Consider the following 21,917-nt stretch of genomic DNA (forward strand, 5'->3'; position numbering starts at 1 on the left):
TACTTGACTTGAATCAGTTGAGATGGTTTCTCTGCCTCAGAATCCCCTTTTGATTTGTATTTCCCTCAGTTCCCCTCTAATTTCTGCTTTTTGCACGCAATCAAGTACCGAGCCAAGTCCCCAAGTCGCTCATCTCTATGGTAACGGTGCACACTGTTAGTGTCCCTATGACACCTGAGCGGCTCTTTGACCTTTAACGTTGGAAAATGGGACAGTGATTTGAAAAATCAAAGATCCAAGAAATTTCAAAGCAATTTTTCCAACTCTCACCTTTGTCTTCAGGCTATTTTTAGAATGATTTAGCCATTTTTGTCAGTTTTTTAAAATGTTTTTATATTTATACACTTTACTTTTACATCTGCACGCATAAATGTGTCGCGCATCACATTTTTTGATCTTCTCCTGGAAATTACATTTCCTTTTATAGCCGGAGAACATCCATCTGTTCAAAACGTATAATATGTTTACAAAGGCGAGAACGTCCAATCTCAAAAGTGGTATATTGTTTTATCCTAATCAAGAAAGCGAATCCTTGTATAAACATTCAATTAGAGGCAACAGGAAATCCAGACACTGCAATTAAAAACCAGAGAAGGCCGTTTTCAGCTGCACAACAGTCTAAAGAAAAGGAAAGGAAGCAAAACAACTGTTCCAGAAGCCAGTGAATGAAAAATGCTGAGCTTGACTTTCAGGCTAAAGCCTAATTTGCATACTTCTACTGATTAAGTACTGTGCTGTTGATGGTAAATTGCATGGTTTTAAGAATGTCATAAGCTAACGTGTCAATATTGGATTGCTGTGATATCATGAAGTTGTTTCCAAATGACATTAATTTAATTGGTAATGGCAGTTCGAGATTGGAAATTGGGATTCGACCATTCTTTCGTGTAGGGGTGTGCGATATCATGATTTTTGATCGTGGATGATCTCCACAATCTGCTTTTGAAGAAATATCGTAGTATCGCGCTACAGCGCACATTCTATCAGTTGCAGTTCTGATGCCTCTGTCTCAATATACTGTACAACGCGACATACATTCACATTAGAGCCCGACCGATATGGGTTTTTTGGGGGCCGATACCGATATTGGGGAGTAAAAAAGGCAGATATCGATATATCGGCCGATATTCTTTGTGTATATTATAGTACAGTACCAGTCAAAAGTTTGGACACTTTCCCATTCGAGGGTCCAAACATTTGACTGGTACTATAGGCCTATATAGAATACAGTACATACATAAACAGAATATATATACATAAACACATTTTTTGCAATGATCACTCAAATGTGGTGATCAAACACTTATAATGACGTGACAGGGCATTTAACAATTTAACAATAAATTTTATTATTCAAAATGAGTCCGACATCAGTGCACTGAACAGTAAAGTTGAAGTTTATTTCACTTCTGAACATTTATTCACGGATTTGCGCTACTGTCTTCACACACAGCGAAACTTACTAGAGAAGTGTGACATAATATACCTCTGTAAATAAATACAATTTAAATTCACGTCTCGCGCACTTTAATGTCCTTTGAATGTAATGTGTATGTTCCCTTGGAACTGAAATCATGGCGGAATATCATGTGAAGTCCACTTCGCAGGGCACTTACTGTCGAATAAGACAACTCTTGAATGCTGCTGCCTGAACAAGAGACCTCCTTACTGAAGTGAAAGTGTTGACTGGTGTCACTATCTCGCGAACGCGGCGGTGGATCTCCACCAAATTCGGGGGATCCCTTCAGCTCGAGGAGCCCTCTCGAATGCCATCCACTGTGCGTCGGTAGCCCCTCGGGTTCACCAGATCGGTCGGCGCCCGACCGCGAATTTAAGCGCCCGTAACTCCCGGGCCCTGGGGGCTAGAAGCAAACAATGGAATGCACAAACATTTTATCTGCGTTTTATGTTCTGAAAAAAGATTTGCATATCGGTGGCATATTCGCTGATACCGATATATCTGCGACAGACTCATATTGGCTGATAAAATCGGCAAAACGATATATCGGTTGGGCTCTAATTCACATCAAATGTTACTCAGCGGTAGAGTTACACTCACGGGACACTGCACTTTGTAATCACAAAAGTATATTATTTGCATGTGCTTTAAAGCCTTGCCGGTTAAACATTTCATTAGCGTGCTGTTCTGACTTGCTTTTTCTGAGCGCGTACACCTGAGGCGTGCACGCTAAAAAGCCTGTCAAACAGCGCCTGATTACTGGACTAAGTTATCTTTTGTGTCTGATTGCGCTAATACTGTCAAAAACACACAAGGTTTGCAAGTGTAAACAGTTGGTTATGTCTAAAGTGAAAGTAAACAGTTGAGAGAAAAATGGATGTGTGCCTGTATAGTAGATGCGTGCAGCTCTGAAAGCGACAGCAGACTAATTGTACTAAACATGCTGCTGCTTGTTCAGCCCAAAAATTAACATTTGGGTCACATATAGTGTTTTATTTGTATATTTGTTCATTCAATTTCTTGAATGCTACTGCTAAATACACCTACTGTAAAAAGAACCTACCTGAAAAACCTACCTGAAAAAAGCACTGTCAACTCCTTATAAAATGCGGTTACAGTATTTTCCGCCATCACTGGGACCCCCCTCAACCTTGGGCCCTGGGCTTAAGTCCAGGTAAGTGTAGCGTCTGGACCAATCAGACACACAATATATATTTTGTTAGTTATATTTAACAAATACTCTGTAACACCCCTCAGTTAACAAGCCATATGAGGGCCTATGGACCCTTCCCCTGAAATGCGTCTTAACAGCTCAGAGAGGCAGAACAGACCTCTGATTCCATGGCAACCAATGCTGATATCACTAGTTTTATTGCCCAAAGGCCTGTACATTAATGTGGCCCAGCATATCACCCACCCATACTTTCGTGTGTTTTTCCCCTAACATGTACAAAAACGTATAGATCTTGTTATCTGTATGTGAGACGATGCTATAGTCGATGTGGGGGAAAGGTGTCATTATTATTATATACCAGCATGGAAACATCCACTAGACCCTTACGGAGAGAGTAAGCCACCTGGGATTCAGTCAAATCAGCAGTTCCTAGTCACACGGCCTGCTGTTTTTGTACAACACTTTCTGTTTTTGGTTTTCATTTTTTAATTTCTTGTTTTCTGTAAATTCAGTAAAATTCAGTTTAGTTCTTAAAAAAAAAAAAAAAAAAAAAGATTCCTTTTCCTTGAACTTTGTGTTTGTTGTGAAAGTCTTCACATCCCTTTGTCAGTGTAATCTCTAAGGTTTCAGGTGTAAAATCTTGTATGGAAATGACATAATTGTATAAGTTTTGAAAACAATATGTTTTGTCTGTTGTGATTAAATAGCTGTACAAAAATCCTTTTATGAAGTTTCAAGTATGAGTGTGTGTGTGTGTGTGTTTTCCTATAAATGCACAATGAAAGCACACGTTTTTAATCTTTTAATGTCATTTATACAGTTCTGTGCTTCATAGTATGTGTTTCATATTAGTTCTAAGTTTGTATGAAATGAAGCGCACTTACAGTATAGAACTTACTTTATACAGTTTGAGGTTTATTGCAAAATATATAATCTACTACTGTCAATCATATCCATCTTATAAGATTGTTATACAACTTTTCCATAAGAGATAAGTACTGGATGTGCATCTGACCTATTGTTCGATTTAGTCACTCATTGTGTGTTTAATTGTTCCTGTTTGGTAAACTAATGAGTCCTGCTGTGCTAATCCTTAATTTCTTAATGGCTTCCTTTCTTTGTCTCTCTCCTGTTTCCTGACCACTTTTCCAACTTTACCTCACCCAGACCTATTGCTCTTGGTGTTAGTTGAATTGGATTGGATATGATATAATATATTTATTGTAATATATTTATAATATATTTATAAATCTGCAAAATCAGTGCTGATAATTTAGTCATTTTAATTGCAGTTTTGTTTGTAATCTGATTATATTCCTATTAATGACTGTACAAAAATACAATATTTCCTACTTATAGCAGCACATTATTATCTAGATCGTGTACAGAAATGGACAAAATTACATTATTTTATGCTTTTAGGTTAAATAAATCAATTTAAAAATTGCAAAAAATGATCCCACATAATATAAAATCAGGATTAAAATACACCACACAATCCTAGGTGTTGCATAACAAATTATTAGGGGACAAAATATTGATATGGCAATATATCGTTGTCCTTCTTTGTGCGATAAGACAATCAATACACCGGCGCCAAATATCAATATTAATTTAATTAATAAAATAAACAGTTGCTGGTCCCCATTAACTTTGATAAAACGAAAAAAATACTGTGGAAGTCACTGGAGACAAGCAACTGTTTGGTTACCCACATTCTTTAAAATAACTTTTATGTTCAACAGAAGAAAGAAACTCGTTCAGGTTTAAAACAACTTGAGAGTGAGTAAATGATGACATTTCATTTTTGCAGAATTTTCAGCAGTTTGGACTTGAATGAAGAGAGAGAACCTGCACTTAACCTTTTGACAGGCATTCTGTTTTCAAAGTTAGACAGATACGTGATGTATCATTATAGGATTGTCTAGCAATATATCAATTATTACAGAATTGATGTATCGTGATATTATCGGTATTGTGAGCCGTGTATCGTATCATATCGTGAGGTACCCTGTGATTGTGTTTGTTTGTGAATCAATGGTTATCATTGTAGCTTATCTCTTAGTCAGAATTACTTTTCCATTGCCAAGATGTGACAGATTTATTACTTCATTATTTAATTGCCTGACCAGCCAAAGGTAAATTTTATAGTACAAGATGAGAAATAAGTGATCTATCAGTATTGTAAAAATATGAATTCACTGTTTAATAAACACATCTTTTCCAGTTTTGTGTGTATACATTTTTAATGTTCATTTTCAAAATTGTTGTTGTGAGAAGGTCTTATATGTATTCTTGTCTCTTCCTATTAGTGATCCATACGTCAAACTCTCCCTATATGTCGCTGACGAAAACCGTGAGCTTGCCTTAGTACAAACGAAAACCATCAAAAAGGTGAGTTTTATCCACACTCAGTAGCTTGTTTGTGACAATGAGGTTTAGTTTGTTTTAGGATGACTGAGTGAACTGAAAGCACACAAAGTAAAGAAGTGATGAGATAAACAGGTGATGGTTGAAGATGCTAAAGCCAGTACCACTAGGAGGAGTACTTCCATAGACCTGTGGCAGTACTGCATGGGCTTTCATAGTTATATCAGGCCTTGAATGATATGACACAACAGTTGTATCAATTATAAGAATCCAGTACCATTTGAATGTACAGTATGCAAACTACTTAAAATGCCAGTCATTATGGTTTTAAAATAAGCTTCATTTTTTTTTTTTTAAACATACTTTTCTTATATCTTTCTTTTGATTGGTAAAGACGCAGATATTTTTCTTGACATTCACTCTCACAAAGTGCTTGTGGAGGAAATGAGTGTATATAAAGTGACTGTAATGGTGTACTAAATGATACTTCACTATTTATCTGTTTGTCCTTGGAATGCACACGCAAGGTGTAACAAAGTTCGTAGTCACGGGAAGAAGGAGGCGGGAAATGGCGAACATTTAAAGAAAACTTTAAAATAAACAAACACAAAATGAAAGTAAAGCGGCAGCCCCTCGCGGACGACTGCCGCACACAAAACACAAAATAAAGTCCAGGCCTGGTCCTCTCTCGTCTAACACGGTCGTCACTCCTCCCTTTTATCCTTCCGGAGCTCCTCCGTGAGACTCGAGACCGGTGAGTGGTGCAGGTGTCGCTCATTATCAATTACTCCACCGGCCTCGCTCCGTTCACACGGCTCTCGGCCCCGCCCCCACTCGTCACACAAGGAAATAAACAACGATGCCAAGAGAAGTCACTTGTGATAACGTCACCAGAAATTAGCCATTTAAATGAGTGTTGGTGTGACATTCGTAGACCATCTTAAAGCCAAGTGCATGCTTTTTGATAAATGTTTTATAGGCCAGACAGATAATTCTTTAAAAATATGTTTTTAAGGGCAGAAAAAAAATTTGTGTTGATGCATGTATAATATTGTTCTTTAGAAAATGTAAAGCCTTTATTAATCTTAATAATTAATTTTAATTTTAACATTTACTAATACATTATTTAAAAAAAATATATGTTTATATTATTTAATGAACATGAACTACCAATGAACTTTTGTATTTTTATTAACTAATGTTAACAAAGAATAATAAATACTGTTACAAATATATTGTTTGTTGTATTAACCAATGTTAACTAATATATGGACCATATTGTAAAGTGTTACAAATATAGGAGTGAGAATAATTATTAAATATGAGAATTGGTGTATATATATATGAATAATTAAGAATTAAGGAAAAAATAATTAATTGTAATTTAATATCAAAATTAGGCTTCATTTTCTTTAAGCAAATTAAATTTTTTTTACATTAAATTTTTGGGTGAAATAACTCCCAGGCATTTTCTTGGCAGGTTTCTTTTAGACCACTGAATGAAAACTAAAAGTTTGGTCTGCCTCGCCCTCGGGCAGGCGATAAATTGATTTAGCAAGTCAGTCAGCATTTGGGTCCATTCAGTTCCATTAAGTCACTATTCAGTAAAGTCCTTACTCTGGAATCTCCTGTGCTGTGACTGCAGACTCTTCAGGTTATTAATAGCTGACAATGCACTGCTGTGTGGAACATAAGCCTCCTCGTTCCTCAGGTCTCAGACCGTGTTGATGGATGCTTTAGACGTCCTGCTTTGAAACACTGGTCTGGGAACTCAATGGCCTGTGGCACATAACAGCAAGGTTATTTTCGTAAACGAAAACTAAAACTAAGACTAAAACGATAGATGAAAAAACAATTTTGTAAACTGAAATAAAATAAAAACGTCAAAATAATTGAAAAACTAAAACGAAACTAAACTAACAACAGTTATTGAAAAATAATAATTATCAAAAATAAATAATCGTTTTCATAATCATTACGTTCTCACCCCTTGGCGGAAAAATATATGAGCTCTGTGGAGGTTTAGGGAAATAGCCTACCTGTAGGCCTAATGGCACATCACGCACATCTGACGGAGAGACGCAAAGCAGTTTAAAGCCTGCACTGGTCCTGTTTGGTAAACGTGCACCAGCAGTAGGCTACTTAACAGAACACCTGACCCATTATCTGACAGCAGCACTAATTTAATTCTATACCAGACCAGAACCGTTTGACATGAAGACCGCGAGTCGCGACCCGAACCGCACTCGCATTAAATCTGTTATTTATTGAATTTTTTATTAGTCCCAGTTTTGATTGATGCACGGCTGTTCACGGAAAAGTGAGCAAGACACCACAGTTATAATATCATGATTATGGTTAAATAAGAAACGACATATAACCAAATAAGGCTACATTTATTTTCATACTAAATCTCAACACACATCATTGGATATGACATTAAGCGCGACTTGTGTTCAAATAAAACGAATTGAAAATTCAAAACTATAATAACCTTGCATAACAGCAGAGCATTTTGTCATTATCTGAACAGAGATGTATATTTTGACCAGGCTTTCATTTAAAAGTGTAAATATACTCATTATGAGCTATACCTACATATATGGCTAATGCACTTTATACTTATTACATTTTTGTGTGTCAGAAAGGTTATTGCACTCATTATTGTTAATGGAAATGTAAGAAAAACAAAACAGGCAAGTTTTGAGTGATGTGGTCATTTTTATAAGTGCCAAAAGTTGCTAAAATTTGAGTTTATGGAATTTTACTGTAATGTAATTTTCATTAATTAACATTTTTTTGGGAATCGTTTGGGAAAAAATGAAGACCTGAGCTGTTGACTTATGATACAAATTCACGATTAAAAAAATGTTGCAGAAAGAAAAAAAATAGTGATTTGACACTAAATATACATAAAATAGATGTTTATATGTAATTGGGATGCATGCTCATCAAAAACCTTATTCTTTTTCCTTATTTAGTTACGTGCTTTGAGTTTACATAAGCATAGCTTGTGAGATGCCAGTCTAAACTGTTTTTAACTACACAACTACGTTTACAAAAGGCAATTACCTATTGTAAAACTTTGTATAGACAAAGATAAATAAGGGTGAAGTTGAGTTGCAGGCTGTGACAAGATTTTCTGTTAGTCAGGAGAAGACAACTGCATGACCCTCAACAGACATGGAGATGGATTTACTAATGGCTGTTTGGCCTTGAGTAAGAAGAAGTCTGCCTTGTCTAGGTTAAGCTTAAGGTGATGATTTGTTATCTAAGCAGGAACGTGAGAGATGCAGACTATGAAGAAAGTGGAAATGGAGGTAGATTATAGGATCTAGAATTGAGTGTCGTCGGCATAACACTGCTAAGAGAAAGTATGTGGTTTGATAACAGAGCGACAGATAATGTCAGCGGTCCCAGTCCAGAGCCCTGTGGGACTAGTAGTTGTTGGAAGGCTGTTGAGTATGTGATAGGTAGAAAATGAACCTCCAATTGACTTAATTTTAGTCGTTTTACTAAGTAGGATAAAAACCAGGCAAGCAGTTGGTGTCAGACGCAATGGGCATGTCAGGAAGAATCAAATCGGAGGAAAGAAAATGGCCCAGCCGCCATAAGTGATGCAGTCACTGCAAGGAGAGAGGATTTCAGTTCACCGGCATGATTTGCTGACTTTATACAATAAGGAGATGAGCAAAGACAAGATAAAGAACTAGAGTTGACAGGTTGATTTTGCTGATGGTATAAAATTGTAGGAATCAATTAGATTTTTTTCAGTAAATCAATTCAAAACTCTGATTTGTTCTATATATATATATATATATGGTTAAAAGTCTGTAAAGCATTTATATGCATCTATATATGGTTAAAAGGCTGAAAAATATTGAGATCGGCCTGAGCTTCCATCAGTCATTACTTTGTATTCTTCCTGTATAATTTACACCTGGGTGTGTTTCTACGCTTTAATAACCCCAAAGTATTTTCACAAGCTTTGGCACATGGTTCACAGACCAATAAATCAGATGTATTTACAGCATCTTGCATGTCTGTGTGTGTGAATCATATCAGTATATACGTGTATGTTTATGACTTGCCAATCAAGGAGTTTTTGTGCAAATGACATTTTAATGTGTTACTGTAACTTTGAGACCACATTGAGAATCTGAGATTCACAATGTAAAATTAATTAGAAATATTTAAGGTTCAGCACTATTTTGTGGTAATCCAATGCTGGATAACATGAATATGGTATTGCTATTGTCAGTTCTGCTGTCATTAACACAAAAGAGTGATATACAAGCTACTAAGAAATTCTGAAAATTTTCAGTTTTACTCGGATTATATTGGTAAAATAACTTTTAATAAACCGTATTAAAGGTTTAACAAAAATGTTAAAATGGAAAGCATTCTGTCAATCAATCTGCTATGTTGACTTAAAGATTAAGTTCTTCTTCCACTTAAAAGGATCAATGCCAGTCAAGGATCCGGTACACTCTCTCTGTCTGAATGTCAGCACCCACTCTTCTGTCTGTCTCTCTCTTCTATTTTTCTTTCTTTGTGAGCGACCGTAAAATATTTTATTCAAGTATAGTAAATATTAGCCAAGGTCTCCTGTTCTAAATTTCATTTGTGTTGTAAATCTTATCAAGTTAATGGGATACTTGTCACTGCTGTAGTTGGATGAAATGATCCAATCCACTTTCTCCATCAGAATAATTTTTTTTTAGGTACCCTACTGGCTTTCTTACTTATTTCTTAACAAGTGGGTATCATCATTTAGAATTTAATTAAGAATGTCTTTTAAATTCCAGTTTGATTCTTTGTTTCTCAATTTGATTCTCAATTTGAGTTGAGTTTTGCAAACAAGATGTAGATTTGTAATTTGGTTTTAAGGAAGAAAAATTGTTTGCAAACCGCTGTAAGTGTATATTATGTTAAGATAGTAGATCAGAACTATGCACATTATTGTTGTTGCACATGCATCACTGCCTGTATATTATTTTTATTGTTAAAATTCATTAGTTGTTTGCAGATGTAAATTATTTTAATGTGTGAGATAGATAGATAGATAGATAGACAGATAGATTCAAATATTTTTCTAGTAATCTCTTAGTCACAGACCCCCGGTTGAAGGCCCTTGCTTTATTTCCCACCTGTAAGTCAGTAAATGTGGAAATCAAAAAAAGGTTTTAAAAGGTTAGATGTTGCACATGCATCACTGCCTGTATATTATTTTTATTGTTAAAATTCATTAGTTGTTTGCAGATGTAAATTATTTTAATGTGTGAGATAGATAGATAGATAGATAGACAGATAGATTCAAATATTTTTCTAGTAATCTCTTAGTCACAGACCCCCGGTTGAAGGCCCTTGCTTTATTTCCCACCTGTAAGTCAGTAAATGTGGAAATCAAAAAAAGGTTTTAAAAGGTTAGAGAAAAAAGCTGATTTTGTAACCTTACAATGAAAAAGGACAATTTTGTATCAGTTCATTTTGTATCAGTTGTGTGAGATGAATGTAGAAACGTGTAAATGAACATGATTTTGATTCTTTTTCAGACTCTTAATCCCAAATGGAATGAGGAATTCTATTTCAGAGTAAGTTGCTTTTTCTGTTATTTATTGATTTATTTTTGTTTATCCCCAGGTAAGCCAAACCTGGCTCATGTAATTCAGAAATTCACCTGCTGTGAAAACTACAAATGATTTTGTACTTGAAGGTGCCCTACTGTAATTTTTATCTGTGATTATTCTTTATTGAATCTTAACTTTGTCCAGTGCTATTAAGAAATCAACACTTTGTGCACTGTTGTCACTATATTTCAGAATGCACAGCTGTTATTTATACCTAACGTTTCAGCACCACCACAATTGTAATAATCTATTATTAGAAGCAGCATGTAATTTTGTGATGTCAATGGCCGGTAATGTTGCTTGTGCGTAAAACGATCTAGTGAAAGATTGTGAGCTACTTCATTTAGAAGTCCATTCACACGGATGTGATTTATAGATGCTATTCTAAGCCCACAATAATGACCCCCCGTATTCATTAGAGTACCTAGATTCACCCCAGAATCAGGTTTGGCACCTGAATCTCAGAAAACAACCCTGCCAACAAAAGGATTTTACAGTAAATTGCACATTGCAAGTGCCTGCTTCGGATAATTAGCTAGCTTGCATGTGATTGTGAAATGTGTGTGTGCATGTGTATTTTTGTTTAGTAGCTATTTTTTTTTTTTATAATTGAATTTCTTCAACAGTGCTGCACAAAAACATTGCGTTCGTTCTTCTGTCATGTCTGCAGGTCTGCCCACAGAACCACAGGCTTCTTCTTGAGGTGTTTGATGAAAACCGCCTGGTAAGATCCACCTTCAGCACATGTAAATCTGCTCCAAAATCTAGTGAACTGCCTTGGTCGATTTCGAAGTTCCTGTCTACACACATTGACAATTTGTTAACTTAGCCATAGCTTTGCCACAATCAATGCATGCAAATTGAAATTTATATTAGATGTAATGTCTATCAGTGTGATCTCAGGACTAAATTCACCAGAAACTCCAGCAATGTTGGCAGATTTCAAAATGCTTATGGCAAATGTTATCGCCTTCACTTTACTGTGATTGGCTGCTGCATGGCATTTTTTTTAAATAAAGTTTGTAAAATTGAGCTTTTCTCAACTTTTTGACATTCTCACTACTTTCTCCCTGCTTTCAATCCCACAATCCCCCACGCTGATTTTGAGAATTGAAAACACTCACCTATCTCCACGGATAGTTTACATGTACCATAACTGTCATAGAACATCGAAATTGACTTATTTGGGACACTTCACATGGGCAACAACTTGCACTTGCAACTAGCAAGAATGTTGCTAAGGTAACAACACAACACTTTAAAAATACAAGACGCTTACAAATGGATAAAATACTAAATTGAGCAATTTTTGCTTTACATTTTGATATTGAATGTAATATAGCCATATAATTAACATTTTTCTTGACACTTTTTTTTGTCATTTCTGTCAGTGATACAGTGCTTTCTTAGTTTCAGCTTGTGTGTTAACTGGTGTTCCAGTTTTCACTTCCTCTCCTTATTACAAAATTTTTTGTCTGAAAATAGCTTGCACCTCTCAACTGTTCCTCCGAAAGAATCATTAGAGCAGTCTGAAAAATTATTGCAGAGAAGTTTTTATTATTTTCCGGCCCAGAAGGCCCATTGTAGATTTAGTTGTTTGACAGGCACTGATTGGTACATTATTAAATGATTTAATTGAGACAATAAAAGACATTCCACTGTTATGCAACTAATGTCAGTGCTAAAACATTCATCAGTGTCCCCATGGCAACAATGCTCAGTTGCTTTGCTTGGTATGCAGTACCAATGCTACATTCTGCTCTAGTACAAAACCATTTGCGTTTCTAATGGAGAGATGATGTGAGAACTAGTGTAGAGTTCATTTATATCAATCAGACTGACTGCAGTTAAACAGTTACTTAGTTTTGGGGCCCAATTTGCATCCTGTTTATTGTGCAGAGAGTCGTCCCTCAAGTCAGTTGTCTGAATTTAGCATAAATCCCCCAAATATGGTCTATACTAAATGCTAATGTTTTGCAAACTACAGTCATGCGTGTTATTTAAGGCATTATTAGCTGTTTACAGTGCAACTGCATCTTTTTAAACGGTGGTTCTCAACTGGTGGGTTGCAACCCACAAATAGGTTGCAATAATAGATTGTGAAAAGCAGGGGAAAAGAGTATAAATGCAAATAACAACACTTATCAACTTTCAAAAAGAAGGAGAAATTCCTCTAACTTTTTTATAATGTATGCACATTTTCATATATTTTCCTTAGATACATAGATTTGGAATTGTAATGATGTCCAGTGTAGAATCTGAGGCCTGAAGCAAAACCATTTGAGAACCACTGAGTGCATTTTGTAGTTTGGGATCTGAAGTAGAGCTGATGACTGTCAGTTAATCTCAGTAAGTATAGCGTTCAGTTTGTGACCAGGCACTGCAGTAAATCTGCGATGCATGAGTTGTTGCAGTCCACAGGGAAAAGGTTGTTGTCTCTGTCTCCTGTGTGATGGGATTTGGCAGAGTTTCAGTACAGGACTGAGCAGAGACTGAGCGTCTTCCTTATAAGTCTGAGGGAGCGCATGGATGGTGTCCCACTGACTGGACACAGATTTAATGAATGATTTTCCCGCTCTCTCGCGTACATGCTCTCTCAGTCTATTTCCATCCCTCTCTTATCTCTTTATTTTCTTCCCTGTGTCTTCTCATCCATAACCTTGTCTTTCTTTGCCTGTTTCTCCTTTTCTTACCCTCTCTCCTGCTTTTTCAGTGAGAGTGCCTGTATCATTCTACTTTCTTTTGTACAAAGCATTTAGTATCTTCGGATTGCTTAACAGCTAGCTGTAATGAACTCTCACACATAAGTTCCACTACTGATTGGTGCCTATTTTACTATGGTCCAAGCAAGACAGACAAGATAATGGGTTCTTTTTGAAGTTAAGATGTGGATCGATGGTCACGCACCACAGTTTATAGCAATTTTTGTAGATTCTTCTGAAAACCGCTGTCATGGCGACACATAACAACTCCAGAGTTGTGTGGGTGAGCGAATGTGTTGCTTGAAAACAGGCCAGTTCAAATCACCCATTTGCCATCATTCAGCCAAATGTTTGCTATTTAGGCTTATGTAATGTCGGTTTTTAAGAAATGTTCTTTATATTAGCTGAGTTAATAGTATGTGAGGTCGTCGTATGTGTAGGTAGCACTGTGGAAGCCCTCTGTCGTAATTCCCAGAATGCCTGGTGCTGTGAAACTAATGCTTGCGCCATGATGTCTCCGTTCTTTGTTCGCAGCTCACCCACTGCAGGGCATGTGTGCCCTCCAAAACAATACCCCCTTTAGAGAGCACTCTCACAATCAAGGCTTTTCTTTGAGTTGGAGTCTGTCTCACTCACTCCATGCAATAAGACACTGCACTGACTTCACGGTTTATGTCGGGCTGGTGTTGCTGCACAGACGCACTCTAAATGGTGTCGTTGCTCATTTGTGGTCATTTTTACTTCATAAAATCTAATTTACCTTTTATAGCAATCCATACTTTGAATTGATACATTTACATCATGAAGTGATCGTACTTATGATTTCTGGCTAGTAGATGATAAAACAAACAAACAAAACTGAGACTTCAGAATATTGCTCTGGTAAAGCGCAACTCAGTGTTACAAATTGTTCTGTTTATTTTTTATTATTGTAAAAAAAATCGTTTAATATGAGTTCTTTAATATAATATTCTGATGTTGGCCTTTATTCCATTAGTGATATACATGCAGTCTTTCTCACTTAGACAAAGCTCTCTTTGAGTTTGAATATGCACAGTGCAGCGTCATCTCTCTGGATTTTCACATTGGCCTTAGTAACTTGTTCAGCCTGTCAGCAGTCTGCTTCAAATCGATTATGATATTTGCATGTCTGTTGGCAGAGGGTTCCGTATACTGATCTAAACATTCAGATTTTGCGGATTGTGTTTGTGGAGCAAAAGCAAATGCCAGCACAAAAACTTACCGTTATTCACCCCAAACAGATTTTATGAAGCATTTAGCACAGACTTGTGGCTTATACATTATAAATGTGGCTGTCAGTCATCAGTGATTGATCATATTTCCAGTCATTTTGAGGAAAACACATTATAATTATTTTGTTTTTCAAATTACCCACGAGTTAAGATAAGTTGTGCAAAGTAAAGTAAATTGCTTTGTTGCTTTTGTTTTAGGAGTGGTCATGATTGAAGATTTTATTTCTCTCTACTTCTTATGAAATGGCCCCTAGGCTGCACCCTGATTCATTGTTACTGTGTTGAAAGAGAGTGACTGTTTTGAGGTTTAAAACTTCCCTTGAGTATTTAAAAAAAAAATGGAGACGGAACATTTCAGCCATGCCAGCCCTTAAGAAGCTTGGTGGGAAATATTGCATGTCTATACAGAGGCCCAAACATGAAAAGCTCTAGTGTTTTTCCAGTAAATGGACATTTCCTGTGTATTTCTTAGAAAATGTCTCTAACGATAGTGGTAAACCTCTAATACTTCTGATTACTCATACAGGTCTGAGTGATGAGGTTGTGTGTGACTTGTTTTTGTTTTGTCTGATATTTTTGGCAGTAAGTAATTCTAAATACTTCTTTTACCAGCTTGAGATGTGGGTAACACCATGTCCCAATTTGGCTTGGCCCAGGGTGCCCTGTGTGTGGGATGAGCACAAAGAATTATGAACTTGTGGAGAGTGTTTCCTGAGTCAGCTGTGATCCCTCTCTCTCTCATCCCACCCCCGGCAGTCTAGTTCCTTCTGACAGATCAGTAGCAGCTGAGAGAGTGCTGTTTGGGTCTAACCGGGACGTGGGGGTGGGTGCCATCTGGATCATGTGACTTTGGCCACCCTACCCTCACCTTTGCTTGCAAGAGCACCAGGCGTCCTTATCCAATCATGCCTGGAATGCAGCTTGCCACTTGGGCTATTTCTGCTGTCTGTCGCTATCAGACTTCAACTCAAACACTTTGACACATGGGATAGTTTTTTTTTTCATTTTCCCATCTCTCCCGTTCTTTCCAGCTTTTACTTGCGCGCTCTCTCTTTCTCTCCTTGAAGTTTGTGGGTTGAACTTTTAAGCTCCCTGGCAGTGCTTCACTGGTAGCTGTGAAACGAAACGCAGCCTCTGTCTGAGTAAGGGAAAGAGAGAGAAAGAAAGGAAAGAGGGTGGATGAGCAAGACGGAGAGGGGGAGAGCAAAAGGGGATCAGACACACTAAACAGTGGGTGAGACAGATCCAGCAAGAGCTGGACAGAGACAGATCAAGGCAGACAGGAGAATGTCTCACCGGCTTCGGGAGAAATTCCTCCAGTTTTTTATGCATTCATATATTTTCCTTATGCAGATTTGGTACTGTGATGATGCCCAATGTAGAATGCGAAGCCTGAAGCAAAACCAGTTGAGAACTACTGAGTACATTTAGTAGTTTGAAATGTGAAGTAGAGCTGATGACAGTTCGATAGTTCACTCAAAAATGAAAATTACCATGATTTACTCACCCTCAAGCCATCCTAGATATATATTATTACTTCTTTCAGACAAATACAATCTGAGTTATATTAAAAAATGCCACTCTCGTTAACGCGCGAATGACAGTTGGCGGAATCTAGAGATTACGATTCATAAAGTTTTAAATATGGATCTTTTTCTTACACAAACATATCGCTACACTTCAGAAGGCCTTTATTAACCCCCCCGGAGCCTGTGGAGTACTTTTTTATGATGCATGGATGCACTTTTTTTGGGCTTCAAAATCTCGACCCCCATTCACTGCCATTATAAAGAGTGGAGACATTTTTTAAAAATATATAACTCTGAAAAAAGAAAGTCATATGCACCTATGATGGCTTGAGGGTGAGTAAATCATGGGGTGATTTTCATTTTTGGGTGAACTATCCCTTTAATGTCACTAACTATACCCTTTAGTTTGTGACCAGGCAGTGGTATTGTTCTCTGCTGTTAATCTGCGATGGATGTGTTGTTGTTGCATGAGTTATTGCAGTCCACAGGGAAAAGGTTGATGTCTCCCCTGTGTGATGGGATTTGGCCGAGTTTCAGTGCAGAGCCGAGAAGAACTGAGCGTCTCCCTTATAAGTCTGAGGGAGCGCATGGATGGTGTCCCACTGACTGGACACAGATTTAATGAATGATTTTCCCGCTCTCTCGCGTACATGCTCTCTCAGTCTATTTCCATCCCTCTCTTATCTCTTTATTTTCTTCCCTGTGTCTTCTCATCCATAACCTTGTCTTTCTTTGCCTGTTTCTCCTTTTCTTACCCTCTCTCCTGCTTTTTCAGTGAGAGTGCCTGTATCATTCTACTTTCTTTTGTACAAAGCATTTAGTATCTTCGGATTGCTTAACAGCTAGCTGTAATGAACTCTCACACATAAGTTCCACTACTGATTGGTGCCTATTTTACTATGGTCCAAGCAAGACAGACAAGATAATGGGTTCTTTTTGAAGTTAAGATGTGGATCGATGGTCACGCACCACAGTTTATAGCAATTTTTGTAGATTCTTCTGAAAACCGCTGTCATGGCGACACATAACAACTCCAGAGTTGTGTGGGTGAGCGAATGTGTTGCTTGAAAACAGGCCAGTTCAAATCACCCATTTGCCATCATTCAGCCAAATGTTTGCTATTTAGGCTTATGTAATGTCGGTTTTTAAGAAATGTTCTTTATATTAGCTGAGTTAATAGTATGTGAGGTCGTCGTATGTGTAGGTAGCACTGTGGAAGCCCTCTGTCGTAATTCCCAGAATGCCTGGTGCTGTGAAACTAATGCTTGCGCCATGATGTCTCCGTTCTTTGTTCGCAGCTCACCCACTGCAGGGCATGTGTGCCCTCCAAAACAATACCCCCTTTAGAGAGCACCCACACTCTCACAATCAAGGCTTTTCTTTGAGTTGGAGTCTGTCTCACTCACTCCATGCAATAAGACACTGCACTGACTTCACGGTTTATGTCGGGCTGGTGTTGCTGCACAGACGCACTCTAAATGGTGTCGTTGCTCATTTGTGGTCATTTTTACTTCATAAAATCTAATTTACCTTTTATAGCAATCCATACTTTGAATTGATACATTTACATCATGAAGTGATCGTACTTATGATTTCTGGCTAGTAGATGATAAAACAAACAAACAAAACTGAGACTTCAGAATATTGCTCTGGTAAAGCGCAACTCAGTGTTACAAATTGTTCTGTTTATTTTTTATTATTGTAAAAAAAATCGTTTAATATGAGTTCTTTAATATAATATTCTGATGTTGGCCTTTATTCCATTAGTGATATACATGCAGTCTTTCTCACTTAGACAAAGCTCTCTTTGAGTTTGAATATGCACAGTGCAGCGTCATCTCTCTGGATTTTCACATTGGCCTTAGTAACTTGTTCAGCCTGTCAGCAGTCTGCTTCAAATCGATTATGATATTTGCATGTCTGTTGGCAGAGGGTTCCGTATACTGATCTAAACATTCAGATTTTGCGGATTGTGTTTGTGGAGCAAAAGCAAATGCCAGCACAAAAACTTACCGTTATTCACCCCAAACAGATTTTATGAAGCATTTAGCACAGACTTGTGGCTTATACATTATAAATGTGGCTGTCAGTCATCAGTGATTGATCATATTTCCAGTCATTTTGAGGAAAACACATTATAATTATTTTGTTTTTCAAATTACCCACGAGTTAAGATAAGTTGTGCAAAGTAAAGTAAATTGCTTTGTTGCTTTTGTTTTAGGAGTGGTCATGATTGAAGATTTTATTTCTCTCTACTTCTTATGAAATGGCCCCTAGGCTGCACCCTGATTCATTGTTACTGTGTTGAAAGAGAGTGACTGTTTTGAGGTTTAAAACTTCCCTTGAGTATTTAAAAAAAAAATGGAGACGGAACATTTCAGCCATGCCAGCCCTTAAGAAGCTTGGTGGGAAATATTGCATGTCTATACAGAGGCCCAAACATGAAAAGCTCTAGTGTTTTTCCAGTAAATGGACATTTCCTGTGTATTTCTTAGAAAATGTCTCTAACGATAGTGGTAAACCTCTAATACTTCTGATTACTCATACAGGTCTGAGTGATGAGGTTGTGTGTGACTTGTTTTTGTTTTGTCTGATATTTTTGGCAGTAAGTAATTCTAAATACTTCTTTTACCAGCTTGAGATGTGGGTAACACCATGTCCCAGCTTGGCTTGGCCCAGTGTGCCCTGTGTGTGGGATGAGCACAAAGAATTATGAGCTTGTGGAGAGTGTTTCCTGAGTCAGCTGTGATCCTTCTCTCTCTCATCCCACCCCCGGCGGTCTAGTTCCTTCTGACAGATCAGTAGCAGCTGAGAGAGTGCTGTTTGGGTCTAACCGGGACGTGGGGGTGGGTGCCATCTGGATCATGTGACTTTGGCCACCCTACCCTCACCTTTGCTTGCAAGAGCACCAGGCGTCCTTATCCAATCATGCCTGGAATGCAGCTTGCCACTTGGGCTATTTCTGCTGTCTGTCGCTATCAGACTTCAACTCAAACACTTTGACACATGGGATAGTTTTTTTTTTCATTTCCCCATCTCTCCCGTTCTTTCCAGCTTTTACTTGCGCGCTCTCTCTTTCTCTCCTTGAAGTTTGTGGGTTGAACTTTTAAGCTCCCTGGCAGTGCTTCACTGGTAGCTGTGAAACAAAACGCAGCCTCTGTCTGTGAGTAAGGGAAAGAGAGAGAAAGGAAAGAGGGTGGATGAGCAAGACAGAGAGAGGGAGAGCAAAAGGGGATCAGACACACTAAACAGTGGGTGAGACAGATCCAGCAAGAGCTGGATAGAGACAGATCAAGGCAGACAGGAGAATGTCTCACCGGCTTCGGTTGTATTTTGGATCGGGTCGCAGTAACACTGCACCGGAGTTGGAGCAGCTGAATGGGGCAGTGGAGGACGGAGATGAGAGTGGCTACAGTGGCACAGGGGCCACGATGTTCCATACATGGATACAAAACGAAGGACTTTCTGAGAGCCCAGAATTGGGTGCTTGTTCGGATGCCTCTCTAAAGCGAAGCTCTTCCATGTTCATCCCACAGCTCCAGGGTCAAACTGAACCACGGACGACCAAGAGCACCTCTGTCCAGATATCTCTCCAACGCACAACTGCACCTCAAGAGGATGCATTGCCCTTTGATCCACCTCCAGGGTACCCTGAGGAGCCAGCTCCCCCATACACTGAGCCTGGTGAAAGCTGGCTCTTACCTCCACCTCCAGCTTACCACATAGGAGAAACCCCGTCCTGCCAAAATGTGGATCCATGTCAACCAGGTACTGAGCCCATCCAGCCTAAGAGGCAAGTCTTTTGCATCCGGCCATGTGATGGAAAAAACGGTAATGCTAGTTTGGGTGTACCCAGTAATCAAGGGATTACCATTGGAGGCTTTTGTATTCAAAGAAGATCCGCAGATGGCTTGGATGTCCAGCGGTTCAGGATCATGCCATATAGCGAGAATGGCCAGAATGGCCACCGTTGGTCTGTCCAGCAAAGCTCAGATAGAGGTCCTGGAACACAAAGACTTGTATTCCAACTTCAACAGGACCAAGGACGGCACCCTAGCCCTACTTCTCAGGCTGATGTGAGTGATTTGGGCATCACACGTATTAAAGGCAGCCCCTTGGTGCGGTACCCTCGGATCCAACTTGAGAGGAGCACCTCACAGCCGATGCAGCCCAGAGGAGCTCCTTCACGGCTCGGATCTATGCCAAATCTTCATGCCCCGGTCTCAGAAATGGAGACCGAGAGTGAGATTGTTGAGAGCGGTGCTCAAGGTTGCACATTCAAAATTAGGAAGGAGCAGAACTCCCGACAGCCCAAGTTTAAGATCTATTTCAGCCATGGAGGTGAGCACAGCCCCATCTTATCACGGGATATTAGCTTTGGAAAGGTCCCTACCTGCAGCAATCCACAGGTAATTACAGCAGAGGGTCTAAAGTTGAGCTGAAAATGAAGCACATAATTTTTTAATTTATTTTTTACATTTCAGGCTTGCTTTATTAACAAGCCATTGTTTAGTTACACAAAGTATGCTGTAGGGTGTAGACCTCTCAAAGTGTGTTTTAATAGTTTGTAAGTGGCTGGAGAATGGGAAAAACAGATGAAAGAAGAGGTAGCAGGATTTTGGTGGAGGAAAGAGGAGGTGGGTTGAGGAATGACTTACCCACATTCTGGGAAGTGAAAATTCCACGAAAATGGGGGCCAAGAGCAAGACGTAACCGCACCGTCTTTAGTTTCCCAACAAGCATACAAACTGTTATACTCGGTTTGATATTCAAGAAGTGGAAAATATATAGAAGCCAGAAGCATTTTCAGGCATAACTTCATTCATGGGGGCTTGTCCACTTGTACCCCCCCCCAATTCTCTTAAAGAGGAGCCTGTTCTATCTTTAGTCCCGTGTCAAGTGATGTTGTTGGTTTTGAAAGCGGCTTTTCTCCTTTGGCCTGGGTCACTGTTCATCTCTTGCAACAGCTGTTTAAGGTCTAATATATAGTTACACATAATGCTGTTCTTAGTATCAGTACCTTTAAAAAAAAAAGTATTATTGCTCAAATGTAGAAAATCTTCATGCATCATAGTTCTATTAAGCTCAAGGCTTTGTTTGAGTTTCTCACGTCTTAAGCATTTGCTTTTTCCAACGGTCCTCCTGTTTTTTTTTTGTTTTTTTTGCCACATGTAATTTGTCATTCCCTTCAGGTTACCATTGAGTTTACTGGCTTTGAAAGTCCCTTCAGTGATTCATTCCTGTTCATCTTAGAAACCAATTCATCAGTGTGGTGCTGACACGCTGTAAGTGTGTGACATTCATCAGTTTGTCACCAACCATTACTAGTACTCAAACTAGTACTCATCATGTGCAGAAGTCATAACAGCATCTTTCCGATGGAATGTGGAAAGCAGGACTTCAGTTTCACAGATGGCGTACTTGCAAACGGAAGGTCCGGAATCTCTGAGACGTCCACATTCTAGAATCTTCCTATTCTGCAATCAGGAATGTCACACACATACCTTCCCAATTTCCGAGGCAACTAACGGTAGCATATATATTTCCAGTACCTGCTCAAAAGGCTTTACTGGAAATGAGTCAGTCAAGCCGCTGAATGTTCCAGCAGCAGAGTTCATCATCTGAAGTGAAACTCTCTCACACAGATCTGTTTACTTCTCGCTGTCAAGACTGCTCTTTTGAATGCCTCAAGCATGTATTTGTTGATGTTACTTATCTAAAGATAAGGCGTGTAATACATCATAACCTGTAAAGTCCTTGTTTACAAAGAATATCCACTCTTACAATACAGTTCTGCATC

The 21,917-nt window shown here is 38.5% G+C and overlaps 1 protein-coding gene across 1 annotated transcript in view; it reads left to right on the forward strand.

Moving 5' to 3' along the window:
• The window catches only part of LOC107719078 (E3 ubiquitin-protein ligase NEDD4-like), an 81,880-nt gene that overhangs the window by 19,385 nt on the left and 40,578 nt on the right, over window positions 1–21,917 (forward strand). Inside the window, exons 3-5 of the mRNA XM_016526397.1 lie at window positions 4,946–5,027; window positions 10,559–10,597; window positions 11,304–11,357. Of these exons, the coding sequence (XP_016381883.1) occupies window positions 4,946–5,027; window positions 10,559–10,597; window positions 11,304–11,357 (175 nt within the window). The remainder of the gene's footprint in view (window positions 1–4,945; window positions 5,028–10,558; window positions 10,598–11,303; window positions 11,358–21,917) is intronic.

This window comes from Sinocyclocheilus rhinocerous, unplaced genomic scaffold (genome assembly GCF_001515625.1).
Source record: "Sinocyclocheilus rhinocerous isolate Xijiao unplaced genomic scaffold, SAMN03320098_v1.1 scaffold663, whole genome shotgun sequence".
Taxonomy (NCBI): domain Eukaryota; kingdom Metazoa; phylum Chordata; class Actinopteri; order Cypriniformes; family Cyprinidae; genus Sinocyclocheilus; species Sinocyclocheilus rhinocerous.